The sequence below is a fragment of the Triplophysa dalaica genome, chromosome 3 (genome assembly GCF_015846415.1).
Source record: "Triplophysa dalaica isolate WHDGS20190420 chromosome 3, ASM1584641v1, whole genome shotgun sequence".
NCBI lineage: Eukaryota > Metazoa > Chordata > Actinopteri > Cypriniformes > Nemacheilidae > Triplophysa > Triplophysa dalaica.
The window spans coordinates 16,149,982-16,176,409 of NC_079544.1; the positions used below are offsets into that span (position 1 = coordinate 16,149,982).

At 38.3% G+C, this 26,428-nt stretch overlaps 1 protein-coding gene across 3 annotated transcripts in view; it reads right to left on the reverse strand.

Moving 5' to 3' along the window:
- Positions 1–4,396: 4,396 nt before the first annotated feature.
- Positions 4,397–26,428, reverse strand: part of greb1l (GREB1 like retinoic acid receptor coactivator) — a 42,182-nt gene continuing 20,150 nt past the window's right edge. For all 3 annotated transcript variants that reach the window (XM_056742520.1, XM_056742521.1, XM_056742519.1), the window contains 33 exons: positions 25,571–25,666; positions 24,531–24,690; positions 24,096–24,272; positions 23,711–23,887; positions 22,507–22,683; positions 21,434–21,556; positions 20,589–20,705; positions 19,194–19,334; positions 18,981–19,106; positions 18,328–18,468; positions 17,708–17,893; positions 17,249–17,551; positions 16,923–17,051; positions 16,124–16,258; positions 15,768–15,965; positions 15,439–15,619; positions 15,164–15,353; positions 14,920–15,056; positions 14,397–14,736; positions 14,202–14,317; positions 13,154–13,404; positions 11,616–12,148; positions 11,408–11,510; positions 11,141–11,296; positions 10,904–11,049; positions 10,449–10,610; positions 9,508–9,712; positions 9,168–9,336; positions 8,225–8,431; positions 7,981–8,122; positions 6,909–7,109; positions 6,596–6,734; positions 4,397–6,481 (listed from right to left, as the gene is read on the reverse strand). In XM_056742520.1, coding sequence (XP_056598498.1) covers positions 6,318–6,481; positions 6,596–6,734; positions 6,909–7,109; positions 7,981–8,122; positions 8,225–8,431; positions 9,168–9,336; positions 9,508–9,712; positions 10,449–10,610; positions 10,904–11,049; positions 11,141–11,296; positions 11,408–11,510; positions 11,616–12,148; positions 13,154–13,404; positions 14,202–14,317; positions 14,397–14,736; positions 14,920–15,056; positions 15,164–15,353; positions 15,439–15,619; positions 15,768–15,965; positions 16,124–16,258; positions 16,923–17,051; positions 17,249–17,551; positions 17,708–17,893; positions 18,328–18,468; positions 18,981–19,106; positions 19,194–19,334; positions 20,589–20,705; positions 21,434–21,556; positions 22,507–22,683; positions 23,711–23,887; positions 24,096–24,272; positions 24,531–24,687 — 5,829 coding nt within the window. In that variant the 5' untranslated portion in view covers positions 24,688–24,690; positions 25,571–25,666 and the 3' untranslated portion in view covers positions 4,397–6,317. The remainder of the gene's footprint in view (positions 6,482–6,595; positions 6,735–6,908; positions 7,110–7,980; positions 8,123–8,224; positions 8,432–9,167; positions 9,337–9,507; positions 9,713–10,448; positions 10,611–10,903; positions 11,050–11,140; positions 11,297–11,407; positions 11,511–11,615; positions 12,149–13,153; positions 13,405–14,201; positions 14,318–14,396; positions 14,737–14,919; positions 15,057–15,163; positions 15,354–15,438; positions 15,620–15,767; positions 15,966–16,123; positions 16,259–16,922; positions 17,052–17,248; positions 17,552–17,707; positions 17,894–18,327; positions 18,469–18,980; positions 19,107–19,193; positions 19,335–20,588; positions 20,706–21,433; positions 21,557–22,506; positions 22,684–23,710; positions 23,888–24,095; positions 24,273–24,530; positions 24,691–25,570; positions 25,667–26,428) is intronic.

A 26,428-nucleotide genomic window follows, 5' to 3' on the forward strand; every position in this document is an offset into this window, starting at 1 on the left:
CTTATGATGTTTAAAAACTGTATGCGACTATCTTCTGTTGAACACAAACTGAGATATTTTGAAGAATATTTGCTCTTTTGTCTAGAGATAATGGAAGTCAATGGGGGCAAATGTTTGTTACCAACATTCTTCAAAATATGTTTGTTTGATAAATTTGCTAAAATATAAATATATATTCTGCTGCTGAGAGAATGTATATTTAAGTCACAAATAAGTAGGCAGAACCCATTTGCAGGCTTTTTAAAAGAAAAAAAGAATCAAAACACTGTGCAGAGATGACAAGGCCCAAATATAGTTCACAACAATGTTTATGTTAATTTATAGATATATTTGAAGAGTGTATTAATAATGTATATACTGTATATATAGTTGAAAGAAAAAGTATGTGAACCCTTTGGGCTTACTTGGATTTCTTCATAAATTGGTCATAAAATGTTCTTATCTTCATCTAAGTCACAACAATAGAGAAACACAGTCTGCTTAAACTAATACAGCACAAACATTATACGTTTTCATGTTTTTATTGAACACAACATGTAAACATTCATAGTGCAGGGTGGAAAAAGTATGTGAACCCTTTGGGCTTACTTGGATTTCTTCATAAATTGGTCATAAAATGTGTTCTGATCTTCATCTAAGTCACAACAATAGAGAAACACAGTCTGCTTAAACTAATACAGCACAAACATTATACGTTTTCATGTTTTTATTGAACACAACATGTAAACATTCATAGTGCAGGGTGGAAAAAGTATGTGAACCTTTGGGGATTAATAACTGGTTGACCCTCCTTTGGCAGCAATAACCTCAACCAAACGTTTCCTATAGTTGCAGATCAGACCTGCACAACGGTCAGGAGAAATTTTGGACCATTCCTCTTTACAAAAGTGTTTCAGTTCAGCAATATTCTTGGGATGTCTTGTGTGAATCGCTCTCTTGAGGTCATGCCACAGCATCTCAATCGGGTTGAGGTCAGGACTCTGACCGGGCCACTCCAGAAGGCGTATTTTCTTCTGTTGAAGCCATTCTGTTGTTGATTTACTTCTATGCTTTGGGTTGTTGTCCTGTTGCATCGTCCATCCTCTGTTAAGCTTCAGTTGGCGGACAGATGGTCTTAAGTTTTCCTGCAAAATGTCTTGATAAACTTTGGAATTCATTTTTCCATCGATGACAGTAATCCGTCCAGGGCCTGAGGCAGCAAAGCAGCCCCAAACCATGATGCCCCCTCCACCATATTTCATAGTTGGGATGAGGTTTTGATGTTGGTGTGCTGTGCCTTTTGTTCTCCACACATAGCGTTGTGTGTTCTTTCTAAACAACTCAATTTTGGTTTCATCTGTCCACAGAATGTTTTGCCAGTAGTGCTGTGGAACATCCAGGTGCTCTTTTGCAAACTTCAAATGTGCTGCAATGTTTTTTTTGGACAGCAGTGGCTTCCTCCGTGGTGTCCTCTCATAAGTCCATTCTTGTTTAATGTTTTCCTTATTGTAGATTTGTCAACAAAAATGTTAGCATGTGCCAGAGATTTCTGTAAGTGTTTAGCTGACACTCTAGGATTCTTCTTCACCTCATTGAGCATTCTGCGCTGTGCTCTTGCAGTCATCTTTACAGGACGACCACGCCTAGGGAGTGTAGCAACAGTGCTGAACTTTCTCCATTTGTAGACAATCTGTCTTACCGTGGACACATGGACATCAAGGCTTTTAGATATACTTTTGTAGCCCTTTCCAGCTTTATGTAAGTCAACAATTCTTGATCGTAGGTCTTCTGAGAGCTCTTTTGTGCGAGGCATGGTTCACATCAGACAACGCTTCTTCAGAACAGCAAACTCAAAACTGGTGTGTGTTTTTATTGGATAGGCCAGCTTTTATCAACACATCCAATCTCATCACATTGATTGGACCCCAGGTTGGCTGACTCCTGGCTCCAATGAGCTCTTGGAGAAGTCATTAGCCTAGGCTTTCACATACTTTTTCCACCCTGCACTATGAATGTTTACATGTTGTGTTCAATAAAAACATGAAAACGTATAATGTTTGTGCCGTATTAGTTTAAGCAGACTGTGTTTCTCTATTGTTGTGACTTAGATGAAGATCAGAACACATTTTATGACCAATTTATGAAGAAATCCAAGTAAGCCCAAAGGGTTCACATACTTTTTCTTTCAACTGTATATACACTCACCTAAAGGATTATTAGGAACACCACACTAATACTGTGTTTGACCCCCTTTTGCCTTCAGAACTGCCTTAATTCTACGTGGCATTGATTCAACAAGGTGCTTAAAGCATTCTTTAGAAATGTTGGCCCATATTGATAGGATAGCATCTTGCAGTTGATGGAGATTTGTGGGATGCACGAAGCTCCCGTTCCACCACATCCCAAAGATGCTCTATTGGGTTGAGATCTGGTGACTGTGGGGGCCATTTTAGTACAGTGAACTCATTGTCATGTTCAAGAAACCAATTTGAAATGATTCGAGCTTTGTGACATGGTGCATTATCCTGCTGGAAGTAGACATCAGAGGATGGGTACATGGTGGTCATAAAGGGATGGACATGGTCAGAAACAATGCTCAGGTAGGCCGTGGCATTTAAACAATGCCCAATTGGCACAAAGTGGCCTAAAGTGTTCCAAGAAAACATCCCCCAGACCATTACACCACCACCATAATTGCATTAATGAGAAATTGAACAGGTGTTCCTAATAATCCTTTAGGTGAGTGTATATATATGTATAATGGAATAACTCCATTTATTTATTTATTTAAACTTAGTTTTTAATGTTATGTTAAGTTTAATTGTGTTCGTTTTTTGTAATCACTTAATCAAACCAACTCAACTGCAGTTTGATTAATTGTGCACAATCAATATATTTTTGACCATTTTTAAAAACAGACATATGTTGGTTTGTTTGGCAGAAATTTGCCCAACATTTTCTATCTCATTCAGATTATAAATCTATGTCCGGTTAGCACATCTGCATTATTATAATCTCATTATATATCTGTCAAAGGTCATCATGGAAACGAGTATAATATTTTCAAAAGGAAATGTGACCTGTACGGTTTCATGGATGCACGTGCCTTGCCCAAAGTTAACTTTCAGTCTGATTGGTTATCAGTGTGGCTAGTGGATTGTTATATAACAATTTATTTTATATTTCATTTTTTATAAATATTAATTTATATTACATGAAATAAAACTAATCAACAGTTATTGATTCTTTGCGGAGCTCTACCAGAAGTTAAGTTTGGGTTACATAACGTTTGTTTATGTTGTTGCCGCTTTTTTCTTGTCTATACGGTTGCTTAATATGTCAGACTGTTTCTATACAGTGCAATACCCTTATACCAAATATTAAAATATACCTGTCTGCTGCCACGGTACTGTTCATTTGATAATAGGAAAGAGTTTTACTTGTAGTATTTTATGGTAAAGGCAAGTTTTGGGTTTGCCATATATTCCTTTCTAACAACATATCTATACCATAGCCAGTCTTCATCAAAGTGAGGAAAATGCTGTATGATATTGTGTTGTATTTGGGTTGCTAAGTTAACCTTTAAGCTCTTGCAAGTGTAATAGGATCTTTAAAAGCATCAGAAAACTGACTACAAGACTTTCCCAGACAGTCAGGCTTTACGCTTCAAAAATCAGCTCTGTATACAACACCTACATACCTTGTAAGGGTATCTTGACAACCTAAATAACCTGACAATGTCACACTGTTTTACTTGGGTTAAAGTGCATTACAACTCTCTTGTTGAACTGTGGTGTGATTTTATAGAGTGTCCTGCCAAATAGGGCATTGGTTACTGCATACAAAGTTGAAACGTTGGTTGATAGATGATGGTTTGCAAATATTACGCACACTAATCATAGGCTGTTATCAAAGATTATGATGGTCTAAACAGTTCAGTGTTACATTATTATTGATAAAAATAATTAAATCAGTTAATGATTGTTAATGAGGGCATTTTAATAAATTATTTTGTAATAGCATCCTGTTATTTTGAAGTTCTGCTTTATTTAGTGTCGAAGTACTTATTTTAGGTGAAGCCTCTTACAAACATTTACAGGTCATATATCATCCCCGAAAATCCACATTTTTCTCAACAGCACAATCTATGTTATTCATGCGGATGTAGTTGGTCTTAGTGTTTTGCATGCATTTCCATCATTTAGAAGACATGTGCGTATTATATGAAAAACGTATGAATAATAGCTGGTTTATTGTCATCTGAAGTATATTGTAAAGGGATGTACCAATGGATCAAAAAACTATTGTATGTCTCTCTGGCTGTATCTATAATGTGGTGATCAGCAGCCTTCATGTAAATTAATACATTTAAGTCAATTTATGTAAACTTCATGCAAATCACTTTTAAAGTCCCAAATTCAGTAGATAACACTTTATTACATTCATTTATCTCAATAACAAGAACATGTTTTTGTGAGACCATATTTAGTAAATCAAACCAAGCCAGTAGATCATGAGGTAGACATTTTCAAATGGTTTGGTGCTACATTTAGAATATTCACAGCCAGAAAAAATGCAAAGATTGTGAGAAGCAAATTGCATAATTTATGTGCACATCACATTATCTACAAATGAGACACATTCGAAAGGTTGTCAAGTGGGCATTTGGCTTTCTTCATTACAATCAATATCATTACAGGATGTGATTCAAAACAATCCTGTATGTTCATACTATACTGGAAATGTATGTAAACCTTATATTTGTTTGATTTTTGTGTTTGCAATAGTACATTTCTAATACATCTTGACTATACATGGTTTCAGTGTGCAAAGCTTTCGGGTGACAAATTCAAGGACTTACCTAGCTAAAGCATTCAAGATATTTCAATGATTATCGGGTCCAAGATATCTTTTTAAATAAATAAAAATCTCCTTCAAAAAAGGGATCCATTTTCTCTCACTTTAAATAAACCACTGGGAACAGAAACTAAAGGGTTCTAAATATTGGAAATCTTAGGTAGATTCTATGTGCCATGGAATAACGAATAGTCCACAGGCTATCCTTGACACATATGGCTCATAGTGACACTTCTGTAAAACTAGCCATGAATCCAAAGTGACAAAAACATCTGTCAAATATATTAATATTGGCTTTTTAAATGTAAACAAAGTTTTACTTTAAGCATCCATAAAGTTCTAAACACCGAAAGATATTCCCATTCATAAACCAATCCCCAACATTTATCTCTTGCGTGAAAGTTAGCTGGCTAGCAGTCATTATGAATTGAGTGTGTGCTTTTTTAACACTAATGTTCACACAGATGTATCTTTTGGAGTGGAGTTTGGGGATTGTGATGTCATCAGGGTCATATCACTTAAGGCATTTATGGTGTGCAACTGCAAACATTCCCAGCTGCTTCAAAACAAGGAATGTTTCAGCAAAATATGATTACTAGATGCTAACTACAGACGACACTGGAACATCCTTTATCCTACTGTGCCATGATCTTATTTAAGGTAGAATAATGCTGTGAATAAAACCATCAGGCACATCCCTACCACTTAAACCAGTGTATGCTGGTTTGCTGATCCGCTTTGATGCTTTAAAAACGGTTTTGGGTTGATTTTGGCAATGAGCATTACAATCGTAAAGAACATAAGCATACATGGACTGCCCGAAATAAGGTAATATAATGACTCAAATGATTCATGTGAGGATGTAAATATCAGCAATTAAACTTTGTAATTTGGAAATCTCTTGAGAATAAAGTATGTATTTTTCGATTGTATCGGGTGATATCTTTGGTAAGATAAAACATGTAGATGCTTCATACATCTGACATTCTTCAGTCATGTGACTTGATTTTGAAAGTCTTTGGTGGATGGCATCATGATTAGCAATACATTAAATAGTCAGTAGAGAAGAAAAGAACAACAGTTGTCCTTTTTTGCCTTGAGACAAAACCCCTGAGATTATATGCAGGTCCTTGAGAACTGCCAAAATGAACGACTAATCGTGATCTAAAAATGTCCTTGCGTGTTAAGCGACCTAAAATCACCAACAGTGTGATTTTCAAAGATTCTCCAAAATGTAAAAAAAAAAAAAGGTGGAAAACACAAGGCAAACTGATAATTGTGTGTCAAATGTGTCCGGCACAATATCCACAATTTCTGGAAAACTTTTATCCAAGTTTTTGTCTCTTTCTTAAAACCAGAGCCAAACAGGTATCCAATGAGAATGAACATAAAAAATCCTTAATCCTGGTTTCAGGAGAGCATTTTGTCTTGTCTTTTGTTGACCAATCACAAAGGAAATATGATGATTTGGTTGCAGATGACTAGATGTGGCGTCCAGTGAGAAAGTAAAGCGGACGATCCTCACTACAGTTGGCCGTCTGAAATTCGTCTCGAAGTCGAAACTGCCATTCGTCCTCTAACTCCAAGCGAACGATAGTCTGACGCAAAGAGCTCCGGTCCTGACAGATTACACACAATGTAGCACCTGCAAGATAAAAAAACATAAAGTGAGTCACATGTTCATTTTAACAAGCGTTAAAAAGTCGTAAAATACAATATGATGGAGAAAACTAGAATGTTTGAAGCGGCCTAGCCTTACCTTTAAGAAAGTTGAACTTCTTCAATAGGTTTGAAACTACAAAGGAGTCACACAAATAAAGCAGCAGTCCGCTGAAGACCAGCCCCTGATGATCCACATTCACAGAGTGAGGCCGAGAGCTCACATAACACACCTGAATCTATAAACACAACACCATCAATCAACACAACTACTTCTATATACTTAAATATGAAACATGATTCTGATCATATAACATTGTTTCTACCATAATGCTGAATTATCGTCTACGACCATTTTAAAAATAAATATTTTACATTAGCGAGGAGTAGTGTATCATAAGGCTCTGAATTACCTCTGGGCCGATACTGAGGTAGCTGTCAATGGACAGTACCGGGTTCGAGCTGTTACAGAGAGCCAAAGGAAAGAGACGATGACTGCAGCTCTGCAGAAACTTCTCCAGTAGGAGCTGAGCGGGAGCGGACATCAGCGTGTGTTCACTATCTGGAGCACAGACGTACTGAGACGCGCTCACGTTCACCGGAGTCTCAATTCTCTGCGGAAAAACAAAATAAGTGTTTATAAACTTTGGGAGTAAACTCATGTGTATGGTAATAACATAAAACAGCTTAGCACAGCTAAGCACAGCTTGCATACACAGTTTCCCAGAATAAAATCTCTTTCTATAGTTGTTTCAGCTTTTAAATATGGTATATGACATTTTAACAATTATAAAGTTTGCTTGAATTGTTTATGGGTTACATATTATGCATTATATATTAATAAACAATATTCATGCATTATTAAATAAATCTCAATTTACTGTTTCTAAAACAATTCTCTATTTGAACATATTGTGAGTCATAAAGTATTTACTTTTTGTCGTTAATATAAGTCGGTACATGCTGAGAACATTGTCTTAAAATATTAGGCTATACGTTATATTATCTGGCCCAATAGCGCCCACTAGTGCATATACAATGTAACTGCATCAATCATTAAGGGATATTCCACCATGATATGACCCCAAGGTGATCCAAACCTATATAATGGTCTTTGTTCTGTTGAACACAAAAAAAGATATTTGGAAGAATGCTGCAACTGAGATTTCTAGGACATAATTAACTACCATAGTAGGAACAATTTAAATGTTAGTCAAAGATGCCTTAGAACTGTTTGCTTCTCTTAAATTCTTAAAAATATCACATTTTGTGTTCAACAGACACAAAAATATATACAATAATTTTTCTTCTATGGTAGTCAATGGCGCCCCATAAATGTCAAATGTAACATTCTTCCAAATATCTTTCTCTGTCTTCATCAGTACACAGTAAATGATGACAGAATATTTTTGGGTCGAGTCTCCCTTTAAACGAAGCAATTTTTAGCATGTTGAAAACAGGCAGTGTCAACATTCTGAACCTCACCATGAGTTTTGGTTTGATGAGGAAGTCTTTATGTCCTCCTATAGGGATGTGTTTCTTCATGATGCTAAAGTGATTGAAACGACACAGCAGAAGACCACTGCTGTGTGCCCTCAGGTTAAAGTCCACCTCTTCACATGTGAACCTACCGAACAACACACAAAAGTCTATCAGTCTCTACTTCAACCAGATAAAAAGAAACCATTATTTCTTTGACACTGAGTCACAAATAACTATTTCTTCTCACCGGTTGAGATCATACTGGACGTTCTGTGTGAGGTCAACGTTCAGCATGATGAGGTCATGGAGGTGGCAGCGAGAGAAAGGAACTGGTGTAGTTCGAAAAGACAAACTACTGCTCCACTTCTGCAGGCCGCACATGGCATACAGTGAGATCTTTGGAGTGGCCTCCATATGCTGTATGACGCTCTTCAGTGATACATTCACCATCTCACTAAGAGACAGACATGGAGAGAAGGATGTTAGAAAATAAAGACAACAGAACAAATCAGTGTGATAGATCTGGGTAGAAACATACATTTGTTTCTTATTTTATTTTATTATTCTATTTCATTTATTACATTATTCCATTTATTAAAATTTCCATTATATATTTACTAACCATAACTAAGTTTTATGCATTTAATTTATCATATATTCATTTATCATATTCATTCCTTTATTTCTCTATCACTTTATTATATATTTTTATTCAAATTATTTGTTACAATTTTCCTTATTTTTTATATTTGTTTAATCTTCTGTTGGGTGCTGTATTGTCTTTTATGCCTATATGAGCCTCCAATGGTCATCATATCAAGGTTCATGATAACGTCACAAGACAATGTTTTGATACCGTAATCTTGCATGGTTAATGATACCTATTGAATCTGTTTCTAGTCAGACGAAGTTGGACAGAGCTATACTGAGCATTGACACACAACTGAGATTATTCAATAAACCATCTTTCATTTTATTCAACATCACTTTATCTCCTGCCTGCTGTTCTTCCCTTCTCTGTTTCTACCTGTTTGTTGATTTGAAGTATTTACTTGCAGCGGAGTTGATATTTTCAGATATAATATGTTCTTGACGGGGAGAAATCTAGTGAAACTGGACTCTAATTTGGATCTATAAGATCTGCAAGCCATTTCCACGGCTGGATCTATCAAGTGTTTACGGATCCATACCTGGTGCCTTCAGGTCCAGGCTGATGGGTGTTCCACAGGACGCAGGAGTCATCCATCATGACGATAAAGGGCCACACGTCCTGGCGTCTCACCGCTTGCTCCTCTAGTCTGTTCCTCTCCAGCTCCAGGTTGTGGTAAGACAGTTCCTTGATCATGAATCGAGCAGCTCCTGAAAGACAACATGGTCAAATATTCACACATGGGGTTTGTTGTGGAGGGAATCTGTGTCATAAAAGTACATTCATGCTACATACACATATTTCTGATTTAAAGGTGCAAGATATCCTGTTTTTATGATGTATGTTAAGAAGCAAAAACTGTATTTGTGGTCACAACTCACCGACACCCGAGTTGTTGAACATAGCAGGCAGCACCAGGAGGATGTGGTTGGGCCAGTATTTCCTATAGAGGGGCATTTCATACTGCTTGACAACCAAGATGTGCAGATGCTCGGCTCCCTCCATGGCGTGGTAGATATTGAGAAGACCGTGCTCTTGACGACCAGTGGTGGGAGTGAAGATGGGACTTTTTAGCATGCTGGAATCCTGAGTTAGTAAAAAGAGCAACATAGTAAATGTTATAAGCTCCTTCCTAAAGTCACAATCACAAAAAAGATTAAAAAATGACTAAGAAAGTCTTTTTACTGCTTAGGGACATTCCTTTCACTGAGAAATACTTCTCTAATATGCACAAATAATAATGTAATACTTTAAATAATATTTTTTTTACTCTGGTGTAAACGATAACAGTAAGCACATTTAAATTTTCCACATAAAATGTTACATTTTACAATTTTATTTTTATAAGAGACAGTTCACCTTCAAAATGAAAATTTTGTCATTGTTTACTCAATTACATATTTACTTATAGATCAAAAGAAGATATTTTGAAAAATGTTGGTAACCAAAAGGTCCCCTTGTTTTCTATTGGTTTTGTGGCCATACAATAGAAGTCAATAGGGACCAAATGGTTTATGGTTACCACATTTTTCAAAATATCCTCTTTTGAGTTTTGCAGAAGAAAGAAAATCACGCAGGTTTAAAATGACAACAGGGCGGGTAAATGATGACAGTCTTTTTAGTTGAACTATTCCTTCAATGTAGTTTTCTAAAAAGAAATAATTTCTACCAGTTCTCACTGTGTATGATGGCCGAATCATGAGAGAATGTTCCTAAAGTTGATATCATCAATTTCTATACTTCATTCAGGTGAACTTTTAATTTAAAGTGAAACTTATTGTTGATTCAAGGAGTGTTTTAAGAGCTGGTTTGGTTGACTCACCTTATCTGATAGCAATGGGAGTCTCATGCTCTCTAGGTGACTGCCTTGCTGGCTGAAAACAAAATGATGCTCTTTGGCTTTGGGAATGATAAAGTGCAGCTGGACTTCCTCTCCAAGCATGGATGAGCAGAACGTGAAGGCGTGGAAAGTACACTCGGACAGCTACACAGAAAAATTGTGATTGCATCATTAGTAAAAATGACTAAAATGAGTGACTCCCAAGTTTAACAAGTCTTTTTTCTGCAATTATTAGTACAAAAAGTTTTATGATAAAACTATTATATGATTGAATCTATTAAGTCATAATTATGAGCATGATGTCAAACTTAAGACAACATTTAACTGCTTTATGATGTTTCACAGACTGATTAAAACAGACAAATGGCCATTTTATGCAACTTGCAACATGTGTGTATTGTTGTGTCATGACATGATGGATCCACAAATGTCTTCACCTGTGTAGCAGGAGCCGGCTCACTGTAATGATGACACTGCTCACAGTGGTGAAATGCATTATGGGCCGCAAACATGCTGAGTCTGACCGACACTGTGTTTCTCTTCGGTGTCTCTTCTTCTGCTTCAAGTTTCTCTATTTTCACCCCTGTGTTTCATGCACAAAACAAATATACTTAATCAAAAACAGCCCCTTTCAATCTGCTTTTCATGATCTATTTAAAGAAACCGACTGATACCATTATGTGCCTTTTGCTTCTTTTCTGTATACACCGGGCTTGCGTGTCTGAACTTGTGGTCATGGGGGTTAAGGTCGAAACGCAGTTTAAGGATTTCCTCCACGTCCGGCCACTGCGGCCCACTGATAGGTGGAACCTTTGATTTTTCGGCCACATCTAGAGAATAAATTTCAAGACTATTACTGAAAGCATATATACTAGAGAGAGTATTTCACTAAACCTTCTGTCAAAAATATAGATTTAATAGAATATGTTCAGTTTCCTTACCTTCCTCCAGCTCTTCATCATCATAGACATCCACCTCCAGCAGACGGATCAGCATGCGGAACAAAATGCGTAGAAACTGCAGATACGCGCCAGTTTTTCCCGCCTATAACATAAGCAGGACAAAGTATGAAACTCTCATCATAGTAAAGCGTATAAAACATGGATGTCTAATATGGGGTGGGGCTTATTTGTTCTATTCAGTCATCACCTGTGGTGGTCCACTCAGCAGCAGCCTTCTGGGATGCGGTACGGCAGGTCCTTCGTAATCCGCGTGGTGCTGCCTGGTCATTGTCCACTGTCGATAGTACAGGGACTGCTCCGCATCACCCAAGCCGAGAGGAAGGGGTGGTCTGAGGGGGCTACTCCATGCTACGTCAGCGTGTGGCAGCAGAGATGCTGAACTGGGCTGACCCAGTAATTCGGGAGCCAGCAGGGCGTACGCTGCCCGGGAGAGCACCACCGTCCTCGGGAAGACCTGCGTCCTGCTCTCTTCACGCAAAGTTTGTGTGGACTGACTCGGTCTCTGAGCTGCTGGAGAGGACGAGGAGGAAGAGGACGAGGAAGCAGAAGAAAAGGAGGGTGTGGTAGAAGAACCGGGTGCTTGAGAGTCACACTCCTGCTTGAAGCGAGTGGGAGAAGTGCAGGAGTCAAGCAACCCTCTGGTGCTATTGGTCGAGTCGGTCTGTGTGGAGGGTTTGTCGAGCACGCTCGAGGAACTGACGCCGTTTTCTGTGGTGGAGCCTGAAAGAGAAAGAGAGTGAGAGAGAGAGATGTTTTACTAACTCTTCAACCCCAAACATGCCCAAGTCAACCCCAAACCCCAGCCAGACTAAACCAAATGATCAAAACACAAAAAGATAAATATCTCAAACACTGGACGGAAGCAACAGCTCAGCAAAGTAAACTGGAATGCTATCTGTCACTAAAGAGAGAATATAAAGTGTCAGAATACCTCACAAGCGTATCAGACCCTAAACTAAGAAAAGTGTTGAGCATGTACAGACTCAGTGATCACCAGCTCACTGTAGAGACGGGCAGACACAGACACACATGACACCGAGAGAAGAGCGACTGTGTCCACACTGCACACACAATCAAGTGGAAACAGAGCTGCACTACACACACATCAGAGAAACATTCTTCCCCAAGTTCACAAACTTACACAAAGACTTTGACCAGTTTCAACAAAAGGACAAGATCTCATACATACTGGGAGAAAACTCAAGAAGCTCAAACCTGGCTGCAAGATATGTCAAGACCGCCTTATTTTTTATCTTAATCTGTATTTCTGCATGTTTATATTTAATCTTGTGCTTTGGCAATGTAAATTTTCTTTTATCATGCCAATAAAGCTCCTTTGAATCTTGAATCTTGAGAGAGAGAGAGTAGGACATTTTATACATAACGGTATAAAAACCTAATTAAAATAGTCTAAAATGGGACTTAAAGTAATTACAAATTAAATAAAAAAATATCTGAAGAGTTAGATTCCAAAAATGGGATAACTCAAATCCTGTTTTTTTTTATTTTGCATTCCAATTTAAATCAATCAAACTGCAGTGGTTTTGTTTTGATTTAAGCCATAATAAAAAAATCAAAAAATACAGCTAACTAACACAATATAACACATTAAAAACATGATAGCAAAAAACATTATTTTTGTAAAATTTAAAAACAGAATTATCTCATTAAGAAACAAACTATTCATATGTAAAATATCAAAGTAGGACCAGTTGTGTTCCTCACCGGAGGTTCTGGTAGTGGCACTAGAATTGCTGGGCGGTCTCTCCAGCTCCATCTGAAGTTCATCATGTTCTGCTGTTACTCTTGAGCTTCTCTCATCCTCTCTCTGTCTCTCCTCTCTTCCTCCCGCCGTTCTCATCTCGGGTATCACGCCGCGTGTGATGTACGAGCAGGCCAGACCCACTTCCTGTTCCAGCGCTGTACGCGTCAGGTAGCTGGAGTCAATCAATCTCAGGTCACAGTATTTCAAAGACCTAAACAAATCAAAACAAAACAGATTGATGTGATTGGTTCACAAAGCAGTTATACCTCCGATTACACAGTCCACTGATAATAAACATACAGTTGCTGACCTAGAAGCATAATATGTGTAACCACAAGGTGGCGCTAAATCTAACAGAAAGAAATAGGGACCAATTTTTTATTTTGGATATGATCAAATGTTGTCTGCAAAGGGATATGAGCCTTATAGAAGCCAACAAGCTTATATATTTATAACTTTGTGTTTGGCTTACATGGCTTTATGAAGTAAACAATTATTATTGCAGTTATTTTCTTTCTAGCACTAATATGCTGTTTTATGACAGATTCAATGTAATACCAATACAATTTTATCATTTATTTATTTATTATTATGTATTTTTATCTTCTTCAGGGTCCACTCCTTAAGAGAACAGTGGACCCAAAAATGAAAATGATGTCATCATTTAATCACCCTCAAGTTGTTCCAAAACTGGGACAGTGAAAGATATTTGAAAGAATGTTTGTAACCAAACAGTTCTTTGTGACCATTACAATGGTAGTGAAAAGTGCCCCAAAACTGTTTGCTTTCCTACATCCTTCAAAATATCTTCTTTGTGTTTAAAATAAAACAGAAACATATAAAGCAAATATTCCTACTACGGCAAACATGCATTCTTCCAAATATCTTTCTCTGTGTTCATCAGAACAAAGAAATGTATACAGATTTGGAACAACTTGAGTAAATAATGAGAGAATTTTCATTTTGGATGAACTATGTAGCAAAGTATTTTTTTTTTGATGTAAGTACCTTGGGAAAGTCTCTCCTAGAGGGTCTTTTCCAGTGAGAATGACAATGCATGGAAGCTCCTCCAGGTCTTCATATGTCCGTGGGACCCACTCTTCATTTTTACAGCCCCGCCAAGCCTTAAAATTCACACAGACTTAATTCAGCGCTCTATACAGCAAACAATAAACATTACAGGACATGTGAGATTCCTCTTACCCGCAGGCGGGCACAGAAGTGCACTGGCAGGCTGATTTCAGCGGCAGGGCTGCCCAGCAGCACTGCGAATCTGTACTGCAGTCCCAGTTTGTCCCGGGCCTCCTCTAGCCGCTCCTGAGCCAGCCGCGCCAGCTGCAACGAGGGCACGCGCACCAGCAGCATGTGTCCGCATCCGTGCCTGCTGCGGCCCGGCACGCCCAGTAGATCCTCCACCATGGCTAGGGTCTGAGGGGTCACGTGGTCCCGCAGTGAGGGGGCTGCTGTAAGGGCCATCAGAGCCTCGGTGTACTGCTGGATGAGCAGGTAACTACGGATCACCATACTGTGCAGGTGTGGGTGCCTGGAAACAACATGAAAAATTCAATGAGGGATATTCCCTAAAGGTGACTACTAAGATTATGTCTGGCCTGACTAGGAACCACCCATTTAGACAACCAACAACAGATAGTGTCTTTATATACACCCTGTATATAGTGCAACCAGTATATTCAGCAAACTGTGTGTAAAGGAAAAATGAAATGACCTCTCCAGGAGGGTTTTGACCATGCGTTCAAAGGCGTCATCGCATCGGAGAATTGGACTCGCCACCCCCCACTGCAACGATTGGCTGTAATCCTTCAGTCCAAAGTAAACCAGATCCTTGGGAGAAACCTCACCCTCCTGAAATGAAATAGAAACAAAGTTAAACAAGCATCACCACATTGTAACAAAATGTGACAGAATGTCTGTAACATTTAGAGATTTTCACATGGGTCAGTGAAACTCACCAGGCTTTCAATCTTGGGCCAGTGCACTTCGTTCTGGGGACTGATGCGTGACTGCCGGCTCTGCAGGGTGAAGGGAAAACAGCTGACCTGCAGGACCAGAAGGTTTATGGCTCCCAGAACCTCTGGACAGTTCACCACGCGGTCGGCCAATCCCTGCAGCTCCCCGTGACAGACCGACCCCGAAAGGGCACTGAAAGAGCGAATGAAGGTTAGAAGTCTTAGGATGTGAACTTTTATTTTCTGCTATGATACAGATGCACAGCTATGTCACTGACCTGGTCAGGTCCACGTGGGAGTTGTCGTGAATAAGGACGAAGAGTGTGTAAGGGTTCTGTTTGACCTTCCTCATGAAGGCCTCCATTTTGGTGTGCACCTCCGCATCCAGACGCACCACGTACTTGTCAGATTTCTGTAGGGCTAATGACGTGTCCTCTATACCTAGATCTATCAGGACACCTGACCAAATGAAGAGGACGAGAACATTCAATTGTTATTACTATGATTATTTTTGACAAAATGCTGAAATAAAGTCAATAATTTTCCTTGTGAACTGCTTTTATATAACTTTAACACAGTAATAGCGTTTTCTTCCGCTGCCACATACCTGATTGTCGTATGCGCTGGACTGTTTGGTGCACCAGGACGTGGGAGGGAGGAACTAGAATCAGGAAGTCTACCTTGCCGAAGCGTCCCAGATCCAAACTCTGACTGCCCGAGTCGGCAATAGCACACACCTGCGACAGTAGGCTGCGTGCTACGGTTAGCTGTGGAGGGTGTATCTGAAAGCTCTCGCCGAATAAATCTATAACACACATCCACAAATCAGAATCACTCACAGTGATCGAGTAAAATAAACACATTTTTATTATCTGAAGTGATGTGACATTCCACGGCCTTTTATGAGCCAGTCCCAAACTCCCAAAAACCTTTTGAATCTGGAAAACTAAACGAAAGCCTCACCTGGTCCTGATTCTGGTATCATTGTTTCAGCTTCTTGGGAGTGGATGTACTCAGCGAGATGTCCCTGGAAAGGCTGAACCACTCGGTCTTTGCGTTTACGTTGATACCGAACCAGCTGTTTGTCCAAGTTGTCACCTGCAGCATCACAATCAATTTGACACGAATAAAATGCTTATTAGTATAAGATAAAAACACACTTATATTTTATGTGTGGAATCACCACAGGGGATGCTATGACAAAACAGTCATGTGTCCTGCCCATAGACTGTATAAAATATTGACGTAGTGTCCGTGATGTCACCCGAAGGTTTGTGAAGTGTAAAAATTAAGCCTAAAGTAGGCGGAGGCTCTCGTCGTCATCTTGTCATCGCACGTCATTCCCGGATAATCAAAAATGAGCAAAAAGGCAGGACGTGGTTAGAGCTATAACGCCTTGTTAGCTGAAACCACTTGTCACTCTAGTGGACACAAACCAAATTTGCCGAATTTTAAGGCTTAATATAAGTTAAACGGGGGAGTTATAAAAAAATTCACCTGCTGTAAAGTTTCCGCTGTAAAGTTGGCCATTTTAAAAAGGAACTCAATGAGATTCTGCTCTCTTTCGGAGCAAGTCTCTAGTGGTAAGTCAATAAATTGCAATTAAAGTCTCTTCCGTGTTGGCCTCACTATAGAGGTTGGAAGGTTGCCCCTCGGTCCTGCCCAATAACTATTGCTTCCACCCAGATTTGCAAATGAGTTATATATAATGATACACACACATCTTAAAGAATAATGTAAGAACCGAAAGGTTCTGACTCACCTAATGAGGTGCTTTGGAAGTGAGAGGCGAGAACACTGACTTTTCCTGTGATGAGCTCATAACTGATCTCTTTGAGAAACTCATTGGTGGTGAGCATGCTCTCCGCCAGTGCCCGAGACTGACATTTACCTAAAAAACAACAGCAAGGGTTAACACAAAAAAGCCCATAATTCGCTACTAAAAATATCGTTAACAGAATATTCAGTGTGCAAAATTATTTATAATTGTCTGTAAGACTTTAAATCATCCTTTCCCGCTTTGACAAGAAACAGATCATTTGAAGACGCTCCCTAAACAGAATCATCTCAGTGTACAAGAGCTCTTACCCAGCACTAGCACACAGAACTCATTCCCTCCACCTTTAGAGGGGCAGATGATGAGCACATAGTTGGGCAGACACTGCTGCTGCTGCGGTGGCGTTTCGCTCAGCGAGCGCAGCGACTCAGAGATGCCCTCCCCCAGAGATCCATGGGTGACCAGCACCTGAACGCTGCCCCCCGATACGCTGGCCTCCATTCGAGCCAGCCAGGGTAGCTGTGCGGGGGACACGGGTGGTCCCATCGGCCCGCAAAGCATAGCCTTTAGAACGATCTGTTCGAACTCCTCTCGTAGTGGGATCTGCTCCGTACCTGTATTAAAGAAATCTGATCTGATTTACCGTAACTTATTACAGAATGAATGTTCTATGTAAAAAACATTAAAATAACATCACACTGAAGATTTTTACCAATTAAAAAAATAAAGACACAAATCATAAAATGCATTGGCATAAAGATGTTATTTACCCAGTCGAGCGAGGTATTGCAGTGTGAGCAGTATCATAGTCTCCGTGGAGAGTAACTGGCTGGCTGACATGCCCAGGCTGGCGAGGGTCTTCTCATTCAGCTCTCTGCCTTTATAGCAGCTCACCAGCAGAGGGCTCACGACCAGATCCCCCACATTGCCAAAGAAATACGGTAAAGTGCCTTGACCTGAAGAGGAAGTTCAAACAACAGAAGTCTGTTGAGTTCACACACATGCAAACACTTATCAAGGTTAAATATGGGGTGACTTGAGAGTTTTGTTTATATCCTGTGCTGATGAGCTTATTGCTGTCGGCGTGACCTGGACGTGAAAATGATAACATTACAAAGACTACTGGAGTTATTTTTTCCTATATTAGGAACTAGTTCAGAAAAGATGTAGATGTATATCTATATATCTAGCTGTCCAAACGTCTTATTCTATATATAATTTCACTGGTTTGTGTTATGTAACATTATAAAATGGTTACAATACTTTCAAAATCAGTTTAATGTTTTACTATGATAATATGTGGCAAGCTACGTCAAAAGTTGTGTAGTTTTACAAACAGAATAGAATAGAATTTACTGTTTTAAATTTGTTACGGAGATGAATTACTGACCAATAAGAAGAACTGGCCGGACCCCAGAGGTGTTTAGAAGGTTGTCAGGAATGATGACAGTTTCACCCGCTGTGATTGGCTGGGGCTGTATGACCCCTGATATCGATGGAGGCTGCTGATTGGACAGGGACAACAAAGAACCTAGAATTGCAATGCAAAAATGTAAATTTAGGTACGTTAACACTGGAAACGTAAACAGCATTGTGGAAATCCCCAAATACTTAATTATATGGATCTCTGCAGCCCCTCAACATTCTCACTCTCAGCCTTTGTTTACCTGATACACTAATCATTGTGTAATAAAAGCTAAATAAACTACGGGATAACACATGAATCTCCAAGGATCTCCGAGGACCAAACCCACAGCTCTTTTTAAAGCATAAACCCTCCTATCCAACTGAAGACATCCTTTAGCGTGACCTCTCAACCCACTTTCAATGGAAACAATGAATAAATCATCCTCGCTTATATAATATGACATGTCCCCCAGTCCTTGTTAAAGAGAACAGATAATCTAATTCGTGGCTGTGAGAAGCTCTTCCGCTCAGGGACATGCATAAACAGACCGCCGACTGCTAAACACATTGCATAGACAAACAGCGCTCAAGAAATGTGATTAAACAACAGACTGAGGATGATGTCATGACACCCACCAGAGCTACACGTCAACAGCCGGATAGCTGGAACAGGGACGGCCTTTGCTGGAACAGGCACTAGAGTGGTGGGGTGCCAGCTGCGGTGGCGCTTTTTGGGTGGACCAGACGCCATAGCCGAAGATGCTAGAGGAGAAAACCATTTCGTTTTATATTTTGATAAATAAAGTTATTTAGGAGCTTCTATAAACTAGCAGCACAGTTGATGCTTACCTGGGCTGTCCCCTGGTTCTGTGGGCCGATAACCATGAGTAGGTGTGCCGAGTGGGTTTGTATGAGGAGGGCTCAGTAGACTGGACCGTCCGTCCAAACTTAAACTATTGGTTATACCGTTAACTCTCAGGGCTGTGGGAACTAAACAAGAAAGATGCAAAAAGAAAAAGACGTCTAGATTTAGCATTTGAACAGCTTACAATACTTAAAAAAAATTATTCTGTGGCAAATTCTGTCCAATTGTTCAGTGAAATATCTCTTCTCATCTTGTTCATACAACTTCATCTATGTGTGTAGCACATGTACTACTTTAGCTTGGAAAATAGAAACAGTTAATGCTTGTTTTCAAATATGCTTTGTTTTAAACCACATATTTGGAAAAAAACTACAGCGTAAAAACGTAAAACCTGTTTTCGACTAAAATGTAACCAAGAACTAGCCCTGAGGAGTGTTCTGCTTTGCACATCAATGGCTAATATCCACTTTTCTAGAGTAAAACAATGCAAAGATTTAAACACAAACACACATAAATTCAATAGGAGGGCACGCAATCTCTCTCATTTCTAAAGGAGCATAGGGTCCGTGGAGCAAAGCTCATTGATTTCCTTTAACCGATGCTGTATTGATAATGAACTGCAGGGACACTTTGTGCTTCCACATCTAATATTCCTGAAGCATACATTAATAAAACACGTAGGTGTTACACATCAACCCCGTGGTGCTTGGTGGAAATTAGAAATGTGTGAGGAGGAGACCATAAACCTTAATACAGAATTTCTGCTCTAATACAGATGTCCCACTATGCACATGCATTTGTTTGCGAAAGTATGTGATGTGTCAGCAGCCAATCTGAATGACCTTCAGGGAAGAGATTCATTCTGTGTTTTGGCTAGAGAATAAAAAAAAAAAAAAACACCCCAAGGTTATCTCAGCCACATCGAGTCAATACTTGGGTAACTGCCTAATACAGCTCTGAGCAATACAATATCTTTATGGGTAAAAGACATTAAAAAGGATGTTTGAATGGAACTTAATAATACAAACTTGTTATGAATTGTAAGTGTTGCCTGCCAGTGCACAACCTGATTTTTTGACCATTTGTTTGTTGTTATTTAGTGGTAAAATGTAAAGAGCTTACACATAAGCCTCTTTGCAGTTTTGCTCATTTTAATATCTACCAGTTATATAAGTATGAACAATCGTTACAGTGCAAGCAGCACCAATAAATAAATAACAGGCCCACTAAAGTGTCAAATTCGATACATTCCTCCATCTTAACTCCAAGCACAACATATTTTAATACAGTAAATGTGGATGACTTCAATACAAAATGATATATGGCTTGTTAGCCCTATTATTATGGGCAGTCAATGCTGCTTTAAAAAAATCTAGTACCAATCGGTAAAGTCTTGGTCCCGTGGGTCGGTGTGCTGAATGGTTTGAGGAAGCCCAAATCGTGTGTTCCAAAAATCCCTGAGGATGAACTGGACTGAATCCGAGCGGGTGGAGAATCTGTAGATGTAAACAATGTAATACAGCTTTGTTTTATCAATTGAGTTATGAATGTAAACACATTATTTATACGTTTATGAATGCAACCTTTTTTATTTTGTCACGTTTGCTGTACATATTGTAATAAAATAATTGATATAGTATTTCACATGTGTATCATTTACCAAAGGACTCAAATAACATTAATAATGCCTATACTCTAAAAACCTCAATGACTTTTGTATTGTAAAAGACTGTTATGGTCACTAACGGCCAGCTGCCAATTGCTCTCTGAACGGTGCTGTGAAGAAGAATGAGACAATGACTTGCTTTCTCTCACCAAACACTGTTGGGTAAACACTCTAGGCCTCCAGCCAGATGTCACCAAATGCTGAGTAGCTTTTCCCATTCATTAACCGCAGATTTTACACCCCACCCCCTGTATATACCCCTCCCCCGGAATAGTACATGGCCTCTGTGCGTGCAGGGCCAAGCAGACACCAAAAGAAGATGAACAACCTCAATTGAACGTAGGTTGCATATGTAAAATGACAGTCGCAATATGTCAACAGTGCATCGTCATTGTTATGATGTTTAAATATACGTTACATAGTTTAATTTATAAAGTTTAGAAAGTGCTTTGGTTTAAACTGAACGAGAATGGTTTGCTGCTAACATGCATCTCTGACATGATAAAACCTGTGTACCAAGGAGAACCAGATTTGACCCACACAAACATACAAACACACCCGAGAGAGGGAAGGGAGATGGGCTATGGCCATTTGTGTCTCCATTTTCTTTGCTGCTCAGTGAAGATGAGGAACTGGGCTTGGATGAAGAAGCACTGCTTGAGAACGGCCTTGTCTTGGAATCTGCAAATGAATAAAAATGTGCATTTAAAAAACACAGAGAACCGGAAGTTGCGATGGTTTTTACTTGCATTTCAGAGTAAAATGGAATTTCTAAAGAGAAAAATAGTGGCCGTGGCTTTCGTCTTTATCAGCAATTTGATTCGATATATAAAAACAGCCGCTGCATTTTGAAATGGAACTGGCAGCAGACAGTAGAAAGGGGAGGAGTTAACGGATGATCCGCCCAAGCCGCATAACACACGTCATTTAAGATGGTATAGTCATTACAGGAGGGAAGTAGATGTTCAGATTTTACCTAAAGATTATGAGATCACACAAATTTTTAAAAGCGAATGAACCACATTCACTGGGACCTTAATGTTGAGTGATTTATGGGTAAAGGTGTATGATAAATAAGTGACCAGTAACAACAGCGTTTTGATCATTGGCACAGAATCTGATCAGGCCAGTTTTAGTTCATTTATAAGATTACGAGTGCCACCTAGAAAATGTAGGAATTATTAACAAGTGATAAATTTAGTTAAAGTAAGAGTATAAGTAAGAGTTTTAAAAATAAAATTTGTACAAATTGAAAAATAAATATACATATTTAAAATTATGAAAATAACAAAGAAGTATTTAAATAAAACATAGAATGTCATGCGATATAATGTAATTTTTAGCATCAAAATAGTCGAGATGCAGTACTAAATTTTTTGTTTAATACATTTGATAAGAATTTATAATATATTTTAGTAACGATGGTTTTGAAAAACCAAAGGTTTGGCTTATTAAACATTGATTTTAATCTTTAACATGGCCTTATTCAAGATATGAAGAATTATATTTTCACCAAATAAAAATAAAATATGTAGAAAATTGAAAGCTAAAAACTGATGCAAAAAAAAATAGCAGGTAGAATATATCACTGGCTGTCTGTTGTATCTGCAGTCTGTTGTACGTGCAAGTACCTTTCCAGCAGATGAGAGCTCCCTTGCACAGAGCACCCTGTGTGTTCTTCACCAGGTAGTACTTTAAGTGCTTCTGCTTCTTCGGCTGTGTGGATAATTTCAGGTTGATGTGGTTTGAGAACTCAGTGAAGTAGCGAAACCCTTTCTCACCACAGCCCACGCAGTTCCCTGAAAATCCTTTACAAACACATTGTCACACATTTTAATGTGCTGCGAAAACTCTCTCGAAGGCAGAGTGTATTAAAAAGGTAATTTAATAAGTCAAACAAACTGTACAGATATATGCCAGGAGGACATAATGTAGTGTAATGGCACAGACATTTGAAGGTTACTATTAGTTCATTCAGTGCTGAGTTTTTTTTGGTCAAAGCAATTACAGACCGTTAACATATATACAAGTCATATCTGTGTTATTAGATATGTAACAGTATGAAAATGTCACATCGGGGTTATATTGAACAAAATTAACACGGTTATCAGTATTATTTAATTTTGTGCGGGAAATTTCCAAAAAGTACTGATACCAAGTTTTATATTGATGTGCACTTTTTTTGTCATAAACATCAAATAAATTTAAACTGGCACAATGGGGTCATTAGGTAGAAGTTTCTCTTGTTCAGGTTGAACACAACCTTAAGTAAATCAGACATTAATAATAGAAATCACAGGACATTTAGTCCAAATATGTGCATATTGGGGGAAATATAGATATTCGGAAACACGTTTACTTCATATTTCTTTATACAGACTGATGAGTTTTAAGAACTGTTCAACTATAAAAACTCAGTTCAACTTCATTAGTTTCTTTCATGCGACAGCTCTTATGACTGCAGGACGTGTCTCCAGGGTCCTAAAGTAGATTTCTCACGACACATGCAGACAGATGATTTGCTGATTTGTATTGCATTTTTTCTCCTGTCTTCAGCTGCAGCAAATGCAATGTTTCCAAAAAAATAACTATAAAAAGTTTGTATTTAATTAGATTATTTAAAAATAATATGAGATAAGAAATGTTTAATTAGAAAAAAAAAATTAACAGTACAAACCATGTCAGTGAACTACGTCAGTGAAGGACAGTAAAAAACTATGAAAAATAACCAAATAAACAAAAAAATAATAACCGTTCAATAATCGTTATCGAGAGAAAATGTTAAATTATTCATGATTTTAATTTAAGGCCAAATCGTACAGCCCTAACACCCACCTAAAAGTGCATTTTTCCCATTCTCATCTGGCAGGAAACGCTTATCCACTGCACAGACCAGGATGTGCTCTGGGATGCTAGGTGATTTGGCGCCGACAAGCTCGAACCCTAAGGGAACCTCGATAGACTCTGTTGCCATGGAAACCAGGCGAAGGTCCTTTCCTGCTTGACAGAATCCTGGAGACAGAAGATCTGAGTGAGAAACATGCAGCTAACGTGTGATGATTCACTGCATTTCACCTGCACGTGGACATTTTCAGCAAAATGTCAACCCTGTTCAATAATGCGATTTTGAATTTTTTTTTATATTACTGACACAATAAGCATAGGAAAATGTATACACACAGTGTAAAAATGTGCATATATTTTTCTTCATCATTCATACCATCAATAGTGCAACATCCATCAGGAGGCGCTCCCTGCAGGTAAGGCAGGGGTGGACTGCTGGTGTCTGAATCGTCCTCATCATCCATGTTCTCAATGCAGCTGGAGGACTGACAATTGACCAGCACATGACCGGATGGGTTGGACCTGATTCTCAGGTCCATTTTTGGTTTAATATCTGAAAAGCGGAAAGAGGAACAGGTGTAACATTGTAATCATCAGAATCAGAACGAAATATTTGAAGATATATATTTATATCTTATATACGAATTTATATCTTGCGGAGCAGATATGATTTTCGGAATAGATGATTCAGAGAAGACGTTAAGCTTTTCATGTTAGTACATCTCTCCTTCAAAATACAATTTATACAAGACGAGTGGTGAGTATCAAGTTCATTTTCTGAGAAGACAAATGAGCCGATGACCTCGCTTACCTTCCAGGTTGCTAGGATACTGATCGGGCTCCAGATAAAGCTGGGTGAATACGGGCTGTGGGTCGCCGCCGCTCGATCTCAGCGAGGCCTCTATAGAGTTGTGCAGAGCTTCTTCGAAGCGGGCAGACTTCAGCTGCCCTGCGTACGAATTCCCCATGATCTGAAAAGGAATGGAAATCATACAATTATTTTAAGAATCAAAATGCCAACAGTTTGAATAGTTAAACTATCAATACTTTTGTAAATCTCTTTAAAGAGAGAAGACCTTAAAGTGAAGCTCAACCAAAAATGAAAATTCTGTCATAATTTACTAACACTTTTATGACTTTAGAAAGAAAGTGAACTATCGCTTTATTGTTTTTTACTCTGTCTACTCAGATGAGTTTTCAATTTCACCATAAATAAGGCTATCATCATCCTTTACAAAATGAAATGAACCCAATTGGTGCCATATTACTGGCACAAACAATACAGGAACATCTGGCTGGGCATGTGTTACGGGTATTTGAGATGGCGAACGGCTGCAGCGGCACAAAAGATATCATCCCAACACATCTATTCATGTGTACATATAAACATAATACATAATTGTTTTCATTAATGAAATCTCGTTCATAAGAATAATAATATTGATATATAATAAGTCAATTTTTCACAATTCCCTTGTGTTTCAGACACCACCATTCAAAAGTTGGAAGTTATTGATTTAGTTTTAATTAATGTTTCTTAAATTAATTAAGAAAAAGAGTAAATACATCAAAACTATGAAATAACACAGATTGACCTATATTGATCTTTAATTATGTTGTGATTCAAGAAATTGTAATTAAATCAAAACTATTATATTTTAGAATATTAAGTAGTTCATATCTGTTCTGGGCTCTTATATTATTTACCTTTTATCCTTATTCGGTCACCCATTTCAATATTTGAAAAAACATCGACTGTACGATTTTAAAATGTACCTTCAGATCAAAAGCTTTCAGAAAGATCAATGTCTTGGAGAGAATTTTGCTGATACCCAGAAGAAACTTCCATACCTTTTATTGTATTTATTTATGTACAGATGGATAGTATCATCTCTTCTCCATGTTATATCAATGTTGAGATATGATCATTGTGGTAAACCCGCACACCTACAGAAAAAGTCAGGGAATAGAGTCATGCTCAAAACTCAGATTATTTACAGTTCGAAATAAACAGCATAAAATAACACACTGTAAATTGTTGTTTGAACACAATAGGAAGGTACAGGAGAAAGTGAAAAACAAAGGCATAATACACATGTATGCATATAACAAAAGTGCTTGATTCAGTGACCTAATAGAATGATGCATTCTAGATTGGGTATATTTTAAAATACTGAACAGAGCATTTACTGAATTTTGGTATCCTAAAAATGATTAAGAAACTGTAATATGTATTAATCCTGGTGTTATCTGAGATCAGACAGTTGTTTGTAAAGAAGAACAGATTGCAATGTTCCCCGACATATGTAGCTGTTAACTGATAACGGTGAGGGATGAGTTATATGACACTATGACCTCAAGGGAATGTTTGTGAAGCATCAGGGAAAGAAACTCCATGTCTTTTACTTCCAGCACTACACAAAGACTGATAAGATAGGTTTTTGTTCTTTTGGCTTGGTAAAACAAGAGTGAAATGCAGTAAAGCCATCAATCAATCAGTAAATACTGCTGTCATGAAGGTGATGCAATAAAATCAGATGTGAAAATAACTAACAGTATGGATTAAGAAAAGATTCGGACGTTTAGAGAAAGATAAATACAATAAGAAAGAAAAAGTTACAAGAATTACACTCAAAAACAAAAATCCGTAAAGTAGGGTACAATATACTGTATTAATATGAAGTATTCATTTTTACAGTTGTTTTAACT